This window comes from Oncorhynchus kisutch, linkage group LG10 (genome assembly GCF_002021735.2).
Source record: "Oncorhynchus kisutch isolate 150728-3 linkage group LG10, Okis_V2, whole genome shotgun sequence".
Classification (NCBI taxonomy): Eukaryota; Metazoa; Chordata; class Actinopteri; order Salmoniformes; family Salmonidae; genus Oncorhynchus; species Oncorhynchus kisutch.
Genome location: NC_034183.2, coordinates 23,352,787 through 23,365,910, shown reverse-complemented (window position 1 = coordinate 23,365,910; position 13,124 = coordinate 23,352,787). Strand labels below are relative to the sequence as shown.

The 13,124-nt window shown below is 40.0% G+C and overlaps 1 protein-coding gene across 5 annotated transcripts in view; it reads right to left on the bottom strand.

Annotated features, from left to right (window-relative positions):
- The window catches only part of LOC109882202 (formin-binding protein 1-like), a 74,829-nt gene extending 62,696 nt beyond the window's left edge, over positions 1-12,133 (bottom strand). For 3 of the 5 annotated variants that reach the window (XM_020474282.2, XM_020474284.2, XM_031833347.1), the window contains exon 1: positions 11,944-12,130. In XM_020474282.2, the coding sequence (XP_020329871.1) occupies positions 11,944-11,967 (24 nt within the window). In that variant the 5' untranslated portion in view covers positions 11,968-12,130. Of the gene's footprint in view, positions 1-11,943 lie in introns of all 5 variants that reach the window. The other 2 variants (XM_020474285.2, XM_020474283.2) reach the window with 2 other exon arrangements.
- Positions 12,134-13,124: the final 991 nt, after the last annotated feature.

Genomic DNA, 13,124 nt, shown 5'->3' with positions numbered 1-13,124 from the left:
CTAACCACTAGGCTACGCTGCCGCGTTATTGTAAACACATCATTCGTGGCCTGGGTTTGCAGATTTTTTTGTACAGCATTAACAGTGCAACTGTATCTTTGACACACAAAGACCCAAATGGGAGTTTGCATGTTGTGTAGCTAATAGCAGTGATGCTATTACTGTGTAACTCCGGTAGGCCAACATCTGAAAAATAGTGCATTTGGTAGTGTGTACCGGTGCTCAACCAGTCAGCGAAAACCAACATCACCCATGACAGAGAACAGTTGATTGTCTAGGGCAATTAATTCACTTATCTTGGCTTTAATGGATTTTGCCTTTGAGATGTCTCACTGAAATTTTCAAATGACTGCTCGACTTGTTGACTGCTCGATCCACACAGCAGACATTGTGGGCTAGTTTAGGAATGCTGTGTTGCACATTCAGCGCAAATTTTACGCGGTGTCATTATGTCACGTACCTACGTTATATAGGTATGCACATCAGCGTTAACCTAGACATCGGGCCGATACCAATGTTGGCATTTTTAGCTAATATCGGACGATTTCAATATGTTCACCGATATATCGTGCATCCCTACTCTCTATGTATCCCCTCTTGATTGCGCATTCTTCTGTTTCTTACATAGCAGGTTTAAAAGAAACACATGCCGGACAAGTTTAGCAACACAAAGGATTATGGTGATTGTAGTTAATTACCAAGTTTTCTATGCTAAACTATGTGGAACATTGGCCTGTTGGAAACTACAACTCCCTAATACAATCACACTGTTCGGGCATATGATCAGATTTGTCTCTAGAGAAACTGCAGTGCAATGAGAGCATTGAGCTCAGGAAAACCAAAAAGGAATTCAAATAATTGAACCAACATCTGTCAATTAGTTGTTTAAAAAAAACAAAAATGACCGACATTCCGGTTAAACCGCTCAGCAGTGCCAGAGGCATATGGGGCCAAAGTCTCATACACTCATAATCTGAGACAGTTTCACACGCACCACGGGTGTCTCCTCTACTCTGTTTACCAAGCAGAGAGATGGTTTAAAGCTCTGCTTACCGGTCAAAGTCACCTTGAAATTGTGTGGGGGTGATGAGCCCCTTGTATTGAATGGGACAGGAAGAGAAGGGGGAGATGCAGGTCTCATGGTCTGCCCCCCCCCCCTCCCCAACCCCATCCTCCTGGGCAGACCCCCAGCCACACACAGCTGTAGTGCTGAACTAACACCACTCAATTAAATGATGATAACAGAGCACACAGGGCTATGTCCCTCTAAGGCCAGATGTCAGAAACTCATGATGCTATTATTCACCAAATGAATCCCTCTCCCACATGATTGCATAAGAGTTGTGTTAAAGCCAAATGCATTTTTTCCTCAGATGTATCATACTATCATTTTAGCACTGTACTAATGTGGCTTATGACATGCGCTTTCTCACTCTAAATCAAAGCGTGACAATTACACAGAACTAGATAGCGAATATAATGAGCTCAGTGTGTCAGACCCCAATATCACAACAGCACATGAATACAACACTATAAATTACTAAATGATTATATAACAAAGAGTAGGGGAGCAGGTACAATCGTAAACACCTTCAATTTATCCAAACAGAAGCTGTCTCAGTACAAGTCCTTTCTGGTTCTCTCTCTGCTTGAAAAGTCTTGCAATTTGCATGTTCGATGGGCGAATATTTTTTCCAACCAGCTGAATTTTTCTTATACTGCAATGAGCATCAATTCCCAATAATTCAAACATGCATAATCATCATCACTACATGTTGGCTAAACATTGACATGATTTGACAATTTACACTATTGTTGTCTCTTGTTAGAGGCAAGTGAGGTTGTCATGGCTGCTGAGTTAGGGGCAATTGTAACGCAGTGTTAAAATGAACCGGAGCCAAATGATAAAATATATATTTAATTTTAGGATTGTATGAATTATACAATGCCTTCAGAAAGTAGTCAGACCCCTTGACTTGTTCCACCTTTTGTTACGCTAAAGCCTTATTCTAAAATGGGGAAAAGAAAAAATATATATATTTTTTTTAAATCGAACTACACACAATACCCCATAATGACGAAGCGAAAACATTTCTAAAACCCAGTTTTTGCTTTGTCATTATTGGGTATTGTGTGTAGTTTAAAAAAAATTATAATAATTTGAATAAGGCTGTAACGTAACAAAACGTCTGAATACTTTCCAAATGCACTGTAAGTGTAATGTAATAATGAAATGCATTTTAGGAATTGGGTGCCTAACATGTAATGACTTTAGGCTTCTACAAACAAAGCACATAGCCTATCGGCTAGCTAGTGAACTCTGGCAGTTAATCAATAAAGACAATTAAGTTCAGCAATATGCTTTGTTACAGCCTCCGTACAGTTGAAGTCGGAAGTTTAAATACATTTAAACTTAGTTACACAATTCCTGACACTTAATCCTAGTAAAAATTCTCTGTCTTAGGTCAGTTAGGATCACCAATTTATTTTAGAATGTGAAATGTCAGAATAATAGGAGGGAGAATTATTTATTTCAGCTTTTATTTCATTCATCACATTCCCAGTGGGTCAGAAGTTTACATACGCACTCAATTAGTATTTGGTAGCATTGCCTTTACATTTTTTAACTTGGGTCAAATGTTGAGTGGCCTTCCACAAGCTTCCCACAATAAGTTGGGTGAATTTTGGCCCATTCCTCCTGACAGAGCTAGTGTAACTGAGTCAGGTTTGTAGGCCTCCTTGCAAATATTGTACATTTCTCCAAAAAGTACAATATTTGTCCCCATGTGCAGTTGCAAACCATAGTCTGGCTTTTTTATGGCAGTTTTGGAGCAGTGACTTCTTCCTTGCTGAGCGGCCTTTCAGGTTGTCGATATAGGACTCTTTTTACTGTGGATATAGATACTTTTGTACCTGTTTCCTCCAGCATCTTCACAAGGTCCTTTGCTGTTGTTCTGGGATTGATTTGCACTTTTCTCACCAAAGTATATTCATCTCTGAGACAGAACACGTCTCCTTCCTGAGCAGTATGACGGCTGCGTGGTCCCATTGGGTTTATACTTGCATACTACTGTTTGTACAGATAAACGTGGTACCTTCAGGCGTTTGGAATTGCTCCCAAGGATGAACCAGACTTGTGGAGGTCTACAATTTTATTCAGAGGTCTTGGATGATTTCTTTTGATTTTCCCATGATGTCAAGCAAAGAGTTTGAAGGTAGCCACAGGTACACCTCCAATTGACTCAAATTAGGTCAATTAGCCTATCAGAAGCTTCTAGAGCCATGACATCATTTTCTGGAATTTTCCAAGCTGTTTAAAAGGCACAGTCAACTTAGTGTATGTTAACTTCTGACCCACTGGAATTATGATACAGTGAATTATACGTGAAATAATCTGTTTGTAAACAATTGTTGAAAACATTTGTCAGGCACAAAGTAGATATCCTAACCGACTTGCCAAAACTATAGTTTGTTAACAAGAAATTTGTGAAGTGGTTGAAAAACGAGTTTCAATGACCTAAGTGTATGTAAACTTCCGACTTCAACTGTATGGCTAAGTTACATGTTGCTGATGAGCTTAAAAATGGAATGTATGAAAGAGCATAGAAATTGAGGTTACATGACATAAAATCCATTTAGGGATGAGAAGAGTTGCAGGGACAAGAGTGGAGTCACATTTACAGAGCGCACCAGCACAACAGGAAGAACCCAGCAGGTGTGTTTTCAATGTGATTGTCAGAGGACGTAGACAGTGCCAGCAGAGAGTATTAAAAGGTACAACGCTATAATTGTGTGTAAATCTCTATTGGATTGCACTCATTATCCTGGGGTTGTACTGTGCAGGAAAGGTGTAAAGTTCCATTTTTTAAAAATTAAAAAGAAGCTTGGCTGAAAACAAAAATTTAACAATATTAACATGATTCTACAAATTTGTTTTAAATCAGTTTTTTTATCCGAACTGTGCCAAGACATCTTAAGAGAACACAATCTCTCCACCTTTATCCACATTCAGCGCATGATCCCAAAAACCACAGATTGGAGGGGAAATCACAGACAGGAGATTGCCATGGCATGTAGACAAACACAAGTATTTTCACACTGCAAAATAAAATAACTTCAGCTGAGAATTTAAGTTTGGTCAATGCCCCATTGATTTAACCCTATGAGCAATGGATTTGAAATGTGTGCTCATGTAAAACCATTAACTTTGCTCCTGACTGGAAATAGATCAGAGATAAAAATAAATATGCCGGGTCATGGTGAACCATGGCCACAGTCAGCCTTCAATTGATGTGACCAGATCTCAAAAACTTGATAGAATTAAGTACCAAATACAGACCAACTACAGCCTACTCATTAGTCATTACCCAGTCTTCATTCACCATGGTTGTTATTGGAAGGAAGCCTTGAAAGCCCCTATGTGAGGCAGGCTGGCAGCACCACCAGACTGGCAGGGAGAGAGTTTAGCTCTAATCTTGGCCAGTTGGCCTCACCTGATTTAACCCCATGTTGTCCAGATTAACACTAAGAAGGAAGCCTGGACAAAGGAGGTTCACCAGCCAACCAGCAAACCATAGGAGGAACTGAGCAACCCATAATGTGAATCATCTTTTTAACAAGCTATTACAGGTAGGCACAGTCTACATTATTCAGAGGACATGGGATTGCCCTGTCAGAGAGAGAGAAATATATAAAGACATGTTGTATGGCTGTAAACCAGCTCAATACCACAAATTGATGCTCTGAAAATCTGCATTAGGACAAGAAACATCTGCCAAAAAGTTCCTACTAATCCTATAATGGAGAAGGAGTTAAAGTTGTCAAAAACATGACAGAATCACAAGGCCAGGACGATGATTCAGCCCAGTCTTGAGGAATAGCACTAATTGAACTGTCTTCGACTGTGCTCTGCTGTTTCTGTGACTCCGTTCTTAAAGCTCTGACCGCCAGTGAGGCATAACAATGCACCGTCTGGGTAGGAGACGCACGCTGCGTCTGGATAGATGGTCTGTCTGATCATTATGACAGATTATGGTTTATTTACCTTGTAAAAAGCAAAGACTCCAAAGGCAGTCCAGTGTGTCCAGGGCAGGCTTTGACAAGATGCAAATTATAGGGCCTAGGGGATGGAGCCCAAGTAGCGACGCTAAATAACTTCATACTGTCTGAAAATAAAAAGGTATGAGGACACCACTTCTGAGTGTTTGACATAGCAACTAGTAACAAGTTTTCATAACAATCGGAAATCCAATAGTCAAAGGTTAATGAAATACAAATTGTATAGAGGGAAATAGTCCTATAATAACTACAACCTAAAACTTCTTACCTGGGAATATTGAAGACTCATGTTAAAAAGGAACCACCAGCTTTCATATGTGCTCATGTTGTGAGCAAGGAATTTAAACGTTAGCTTTTTTACATGGCACATATTGCACTTTTACTTTCTTCTCCAACACTTTGTTTTCATTATTTAAACCAAATTGAACATGTTTCATTATTTACTTGAGGCTAAATTGATTTTATTGATGTATTATATTAAGTTAAAATAAGTGTTCATTCAGTAGTGTTGTAATTGTCATTATTACAAATAAATTAAAGATGTAAAAAAAATATTAAAAAAATTACAAAAATAAAACAATTCGGCCGATTAATCGGTATCGGCTTTTTTGGTCCTCCAGTAAATCAGTATCGGCGTTGAAAAATCATAATCGGTCGACCTCTAATAGCAACCTCATGTTGCACTGTTTTATATCAGAGAAATCCCCTGACAGTATCTCTAAAAACATACAGTAGGCCATCATAAACCACAACAAACTCTTTCCTTCAATATTAGGTCCAATGGCCTGACATTCCTCAGCCAATGACCTATATTATTTACCATAAAACTGCACAACTAAAAGCTCAAACATGACCAATGGATTTACACAGTAAATCTGTGCAGATTAAGCAAAAATAAACAAATGCATGCAATCCAACGCTGCAGACACTCTGGAAATGTAGTAGTGACTCCACCTATCAAATCCCTGTTCACTTGTGATTCCTCCTGATATACCTCTCATTGATTGTTTTACCATATTTCCTTTGTTTTGTCCCGTGTAATTTACTTGGGCAGGGCAGCATTTCCCCTCAATGTTCCCAGTCTTCCCCTGGGAATGCATGGGAACACACGTTACGCACCAAACCCTCTGTCTCCACAACCCTGTCTACCTCCCTCCACTCTCTCCCTGCTCAACACCTCCCTGAGCCATACCTGCTAGCACAACTTCCCTTAATTAAAGACGACATCCACCCACACACTCCCCTACACAATCCTGTGATATCACACCCCTCTACTCACTGCAGAGAAGGATTTCATGTTGGGTGCTGTGAACTGAATGCAATGGCAGGTCTCAGCTGTGATTCAACATCTGTGTCCTTATTTGAACTCTCTCAAACTCGGTCACTCTTCATTGCACAAAACGACAAGCCAGACTTTAACCATGATCATATCCCTCCCTGTTAACAGCTGTTGCAGTCAACAGAACATAACAGATGTCTTATAGGCTAGGTTATGAAAAAGAATGCTAGAATAACTGTTGATAGCCTGTGTGCTCAGCATGGTAACATTTTGTAGACACACTGCTTCCATTCACAAACCATCTCCAGTGGATCAGTCTCAGTCAGTTAGCTGCTGGGGAAATGCCAACCCCATGTAATAAGATGTGTTAGTCTCAGGCTTTAGGTCTCAAAGCCATGGATGAATGCCAACATGCCAGGCAGACAGACAGTACTTTGACATGTGAACAGATAAATGTGTAATGCACACATATGGCCTACAGTAACAGCCCATCAGAGCCTAAAATCATGTCAATATCACACCTGTCATTACTTCACTACAGACAGGCCCAGATGTGTTTTTATGCATCATTGCAATGTGGTTAGTTTCCTTTCTGAATACTCTCTGGAGTATGCTTACATGCACACTAATAACTCAATATTAAACTGATTATGGCAGTAGGCCGAGTATGGCGTTAGTCATGCAAACACCTTATCTTCATCAGCTTAAGGTCATAATCTAAGTAAGCACACGGCGATTAAAATACCTGCTTTCCTGAATAATCATTCTAATTATTAGGACATGTAAACAGCTTAAAAATCAGTGTTTCAGCTGTGTATTTGATCTGCCGCATGTGCCAACACTAATCTAACTATTATATTAATCCGACTCAATGTCTAGGTAGGAACCAGAAGGTATCAGGGCTAAATGAATTTCATTCATAAAAAGAGACAAGACAGACGACATCAGTGTTACTATGCTACAGATGCAAATTCAATCTACTCTATGTTACTAGAGATGCCTTTCAGTGAACCAGAGAATCCGGGGAATAAATAATCCAATCAGGTCTTGAAGGGATTCCTGATAGAGATTTAAGAGTAAAACAATATGGAATGAGCATTTTGAATCAAGTTGGTGCCTGTATAGCACACAGTTCAAATATTAGGGATAAGGGCCTAACACATGCAGCCAGACAATCAGACTATGCCCGCATGGCCGATTAATTAGGGCCGATTTTCAAGTTTTCTTAAGAATCGGTAATCTGCCTTTTTGGACGCCGATTGTGGCCGATTACATTGCAACCCACGAGGAGAGTGCATAGCAGGCTGACCACCTGTTACGCGAGTACAGCATCAAAAGGACCTTGTGGCTGCAAGCAGCCACGGAAAGTTGCTAGCTAGCATTAAACGTATCACATAATCACTAGTTAACACATGGTTGATGATATTACAAGGTTAACTAGCTTGTCCTGCGTTGCATATAATCAACGCGGTTCCTGTTAATTTATCATCGAATTACAACTTCACCAAATAGGTGATGATTTAACAAAAGCACATTTGCAAAAAAAGCACTACAAAATGTTTTTTTTTTTTTTTTTTGCACAAATGTATCTAACCATAATTGAATGCCTTTCTTAAAATCAATACACAGAAGTATATATTTTTTGAACCTGCAAATTCATGTTAGCAGGTAATATTAACTAGGGAAACTATGTCACTTCTCTTGCATTCAGTGCAAGGAGAGTCAGGGTATATGCAGCATTTTGGGCCGCCTGGCTCGTTGCAAACTGCGTGAAGACAATTTCTTCCTAACAAAGACCGTAATTAATTTGCCAGAATTTTACATAATTATGACATAACATTGAAGGTTGTTCAATGTTACAGCAATATTTTGATTTAGGGATGCCACCCGTTCAATAAAATACAGAACGGTTCCATATTTCACTGAAAGAATAAATGTTTTGTTTTCAAAATTATATTTTCCAGATTTGACCATATTAATGACCAAAGGCATGTATTTCTGTGTGTTTATTATATTATAATTCAGTCTATGATTTCATATTTGATAGAGCAGTCTGATTGACCGGTGGTAGGCAGCAGCAGGCTGGTAAGCATCCATTCAAACAGCACTTTACTGTGTTTGCCAGCAGCTCTGAGCAATGCTTGAATCACAGCGCTGTTCATGACTTCAAGTCTATAAACTCCCGAAATTAGGCTGGCAATACTAAAGTGCCTATAAGAACATCTAATAGTCAAAGGTATGTGAAATACAAATGGTATAGAGAGAAATAGTCATCGCATTATAATTCCTATAATTACTTCAACCTAAAACTTCATAACTGGGAATATTGAAGACTCATGCTTTTATATGTGCTCATGTTGTGAGCAAGGAATTTAAACGTTAGCTTTTTTTACATGGCACATATTGCACTTTTACTTTCTTCTCCAACACCATGTTTTTGCATTTAAACCAAATTGAACATGTTTCATTATTTATTTGAGACTAAATTGATTTTATTTATGTGTTATATTAAGTTAAAATAAGTGTTCATTGTTCAATCAGTATTGTTGTAATTGTCATTATTACAAATAAATATCAGAAAATTATTTTTTAATGAATAAAAATAAATAAAAAGATTAGGCCGATTAATCGGTATCGTCATTGACAAATCATAATCGGTCAACCTCTAAAATCAGACAGCATAGGCTAATGTCTTTACAGCACAACTCAAAATATTTGAATTGCAGAAGGTTGGCCAAATTAGGCATTTTACAGCATGGTGCAGTAGGTTAGGTTCATGAGACCTTTATTATACGTACAGCTCTTGCAATCAAGCAATAAGAGCCTCACAAACTGAACTGTAAGCTATTGCCCGAATATACACGGCTCAAAAAAATAAAGGGAACACAATGTAACTCCAAGTCAATCACACTTCTGTGAAATCAAACTGTCCGCTTAGGAAGCAACACTGATTGACAATAAATGTCACATGCTGTTTTGCAAATGGTTTAGACAACAGGTTGAAATTATAGGCAATTAGCAAGGCACCCCCAATAAAGGTGTGGTTCTGCAGGTGGTGACCACAGACCACTTCTCAGTTCCTATGCTGATGTTTTGGTCACTTTTGAATGCTGGCGGTGCTTTCACTCTAGTGGTAGCATGAGACAGAGTCTACAACCCACACAAGTGGCTCAAGTAGTGCAGCTCATCCAGGATGGCACATCAATGCGAGCTGTGGCAAGAAGGTTTGCTGTGTCTGTCAGTGTAGTGTCCAGAGCATGGAGGCGCTACCAGGAGATAGGCCAGTACATCAGGAGACGGGAGGAGGAGGCCGTAGGAAGTCAACAACCCAGCAGCAGGACCGCTACCTCCGCCTTTGTGCAAAGAGGAGCAGGAGGAGCAATGCCAGAGCCCTGCAAAATGACCTCCAGCAGGCCACAAATGTGCATGTGTCTGCTCAAAAGGTCAGTAACAGACTCCATGAGGGTGGTATGAGGGCCCGACGTCCACAGGTGGGGGTTGTGCTTACAGCCCAACACCGTGCAGGACGTTTGCCATTTGCCAGAGAACACCAAGATTGGCAAATTCCCCACTGGTGCCCTGTGCTCTTCACAGATGAAAGCAGGTTCACACTGAGCACATGTGACAGACGTGACAGAGTCTGGAGACGCCGTGGAGAACGTTCTGCTGCCTGAAACATCCTCCAGCATGACCGGTTTGGCGGTGGGTCAGTCATGGTGTGGGGTGGCATTTCTTTGGGGGGCCGCACAGCCCTCCATGTGCTCGCCAGAGGTAGCCTGACTGCCATTAGGTACCGAGATGAGATCCTCAGACCCCTTGTGAGACCATATGCTGGTGCGGTTGGCCCTGGGTTCCTCCTAATGCAAGACAATGCTAGACCTCATGTGGCTGGAGTGTGTCAGCAGTTCCTGCAAGAGGAAGGCATTGATGCTATGGACTGGCCCGCCCATTCCCCAGACCTGAATCCAATTGAGCACATCTGGTACATCATGTCTCGCTCCATCCACCAACGCTACGTTGCACCACAGACTGTCCAGGAGTTGGCGGATGCTTTAGACCAGGTCTGGGAGGAGATCCCTCAGGAGACCATCCGCCACCTCAATGGGTTGATAAATTTGATTTCCATTGATAATTTTAATGTGAATTTGTTGTCAGCACATTCAACTATGTAAAGGATAAAGTATTTAATAAGAATATTTCATTCAGTCAGATCTAGGATGTGTTATTTTAGTGTTCCCTTTATTTTTTTGAGCAGTGTACATATTTTTGTCTATTCAGGGCACAGACATGCTTTTGAGAGTTAATTTAGCAGTTTTTGAATCATTCAAGGAAAAACCATAGTAAATGTACATTTTATCAACAAAACAGGTTCAAAGGTTAATCATACTGAAGTGAACCCATATAAGCCACATCAGTCACATGTTGAATAAATCTTCAATATATTATTCTCTTCCCTCAAACTACATAACAGTGCAGTTCTCTCTATCAATGTTAGAGATCAATGTAATTGGTATGAAACATGCTCATCACTTCTTTGACTAGCTATCATGTTGGCAGCGACACTGCAGTCTTCGCAACTATACATTTTAGAATGATTAGGGGGAGAAGCTGCCCCATTGGCAGGATACTGAGGGTGACCAAACGTTTATGGGCAACACCCATGTAACTGGAATACATGTCAAAGGAGTTCAATGTCCCTGGTGAGGAATATTTCGATAGGTGCAGATTATTTTCTCACTAACCAAATAACGTGGAACAGATTTTTGCTGCAGTAACATGGTAGCTAGATATAGTCACAAAAATAATTTGGACGATAAACCGCTTGGGCAAGCCGGGTGATGTAGCCAGGGGCCTGGCTGTCAGAGGGCAAGCCAGACCAGACAGAACATGACAAAGACCGTACCTGGAATAAGCCCCGCCCCCACGTCTGTTCAATGCGTGGGTAGTTTTTTGTTATATTTGGGAGAAGAAAAATGCTTGATTTCCTCAAGTCTACCATTGTTTAACTATTTGACTTGCGCAATCTCATTGCAAACTGGGAACAATGCTGGCCAAGGAGCTTGAGGAGTCACTCAGACCCAGCCATAAATAAATAAACACTCGAGCTTTAAAACCAAGTTCAACGAAATGTGTACGTGCATTGTTTCATACTGGTAGCCATCAGATCCATAAAAGCATCGAGAGAAAAATAGTACAGGTGGTTACTTGCGTTTACCCTCCTGTCTCTACCTTTTTGGGGGGATAGCTCACGTTAGCTAGCTTGCTAGTCTATGTGTGAACTAAGAGGGGTGTGATAGACTCCCTTTTCAAACATAAAACAATAACTGATCAATCAAGCCCCTGTTAGAGACAGTGTTATGATAACAAGTACTAGACAAAGATACGCAAATTATCCCCTTTGCCTGGCGGACATTTCTACACGTCTTGCCTATTGTTTACCGTCTGTAGTACTATGGTAAAGGTGCATGCCAGGCTTAGCTGGCTAGCAGCTTACACAATGCTAAGGTTACCGAGCACCTTCATCGAATTCGTGCTAAATTTTGGCAAGCGTGTTATCAACACAAGAACAAAGAGAGCAACATGGTTTATACCAATAGCAAACTTACCCAAAGCTCCGTTCCCCAAGTCATTGTGGACTCGCCTGGTTGCTAAACCCCCAGATTGTCAGTGTATTCCCCGCTCAAAACTCGCCAATGTTGCGTTTCCAATCGTCTGCTGTCGTCTGTGGTATACACTCCTTGCTCACATCCTGAGGAGCTGTCTAAATTCAGCTCTGGCGAAGGAAGTTGGGATCTAGGATTCAGAGAACCGGGAGGTTCAGGTTCGCCAATAAAATGTTAAATGCATGCATGTTATTCTTTATTATTTAGTCATCAACAAAATAGTTATATAACTTTAATTCAACACATACAATAATTAAATTAGCTATTCTAGAACTATGCTGATGACATGATCCTCTGCACAGTATTTTTTAAATTCCAAAAATTTGGTGGGAAGAGGAAGACTTTCTGAATAAATTGTATTATCAATTCATTCATTTTGTTGAAATATTCATATTAGCTGCTATCGACCACAATCACTTTGATGATTTTGTTAGAATAATTTGGCCTCAAAAGTTATCCACAATAAGTAATTAACCTTTCATTTATTTAACTCTTACTGTTGAATATAATTAATTTATAAATATACATTTAGTGGGCAATGTCAGGGGACTAATGTCACCTTTTTTATGATTTGCACCGACGCCTATGAGCTCTGCGATTGATAAACAAGCTTAATCTGTTTTATTGATTTAGTAAATGGCGCCATTTAGTGGTATGTATGGAGTATAGGCCAATCAGATAAGCGCATTAAGGGATCCTTTATGTTTCTGTCAAGACGTTAATCGTGTAACACCTATACGCTGAGTTATTTTGAAACACGTCTAATATATTTTACGCAGCTAAATAGTCATGTAAAGTTGCCTATCAATGTAAGTAGCTACTTTTCTGCACACAGTCCAAATTATTTGTGATATTGCTGATATTATGTCTGTCTACTGTAAATATCAGTAGTTGGTTTTATATTCACACTTTCGGACATTCAACAGACATTCAACAGACATTCACAGAACATCGCAAACTGGCTCTAACCAGAATAGAAAGTAGAGTGGGAGGCCCCAGTGCACAACTGAGCAAGAGGACAAGTACATTAGAGTGTCTAGTTTGAGAAACAGATGCCTCACAAGTCCTCAACTGGCAGCTTCATTGAATAGTACCCACAAAATAACAGTCTCAATGTCAACAGT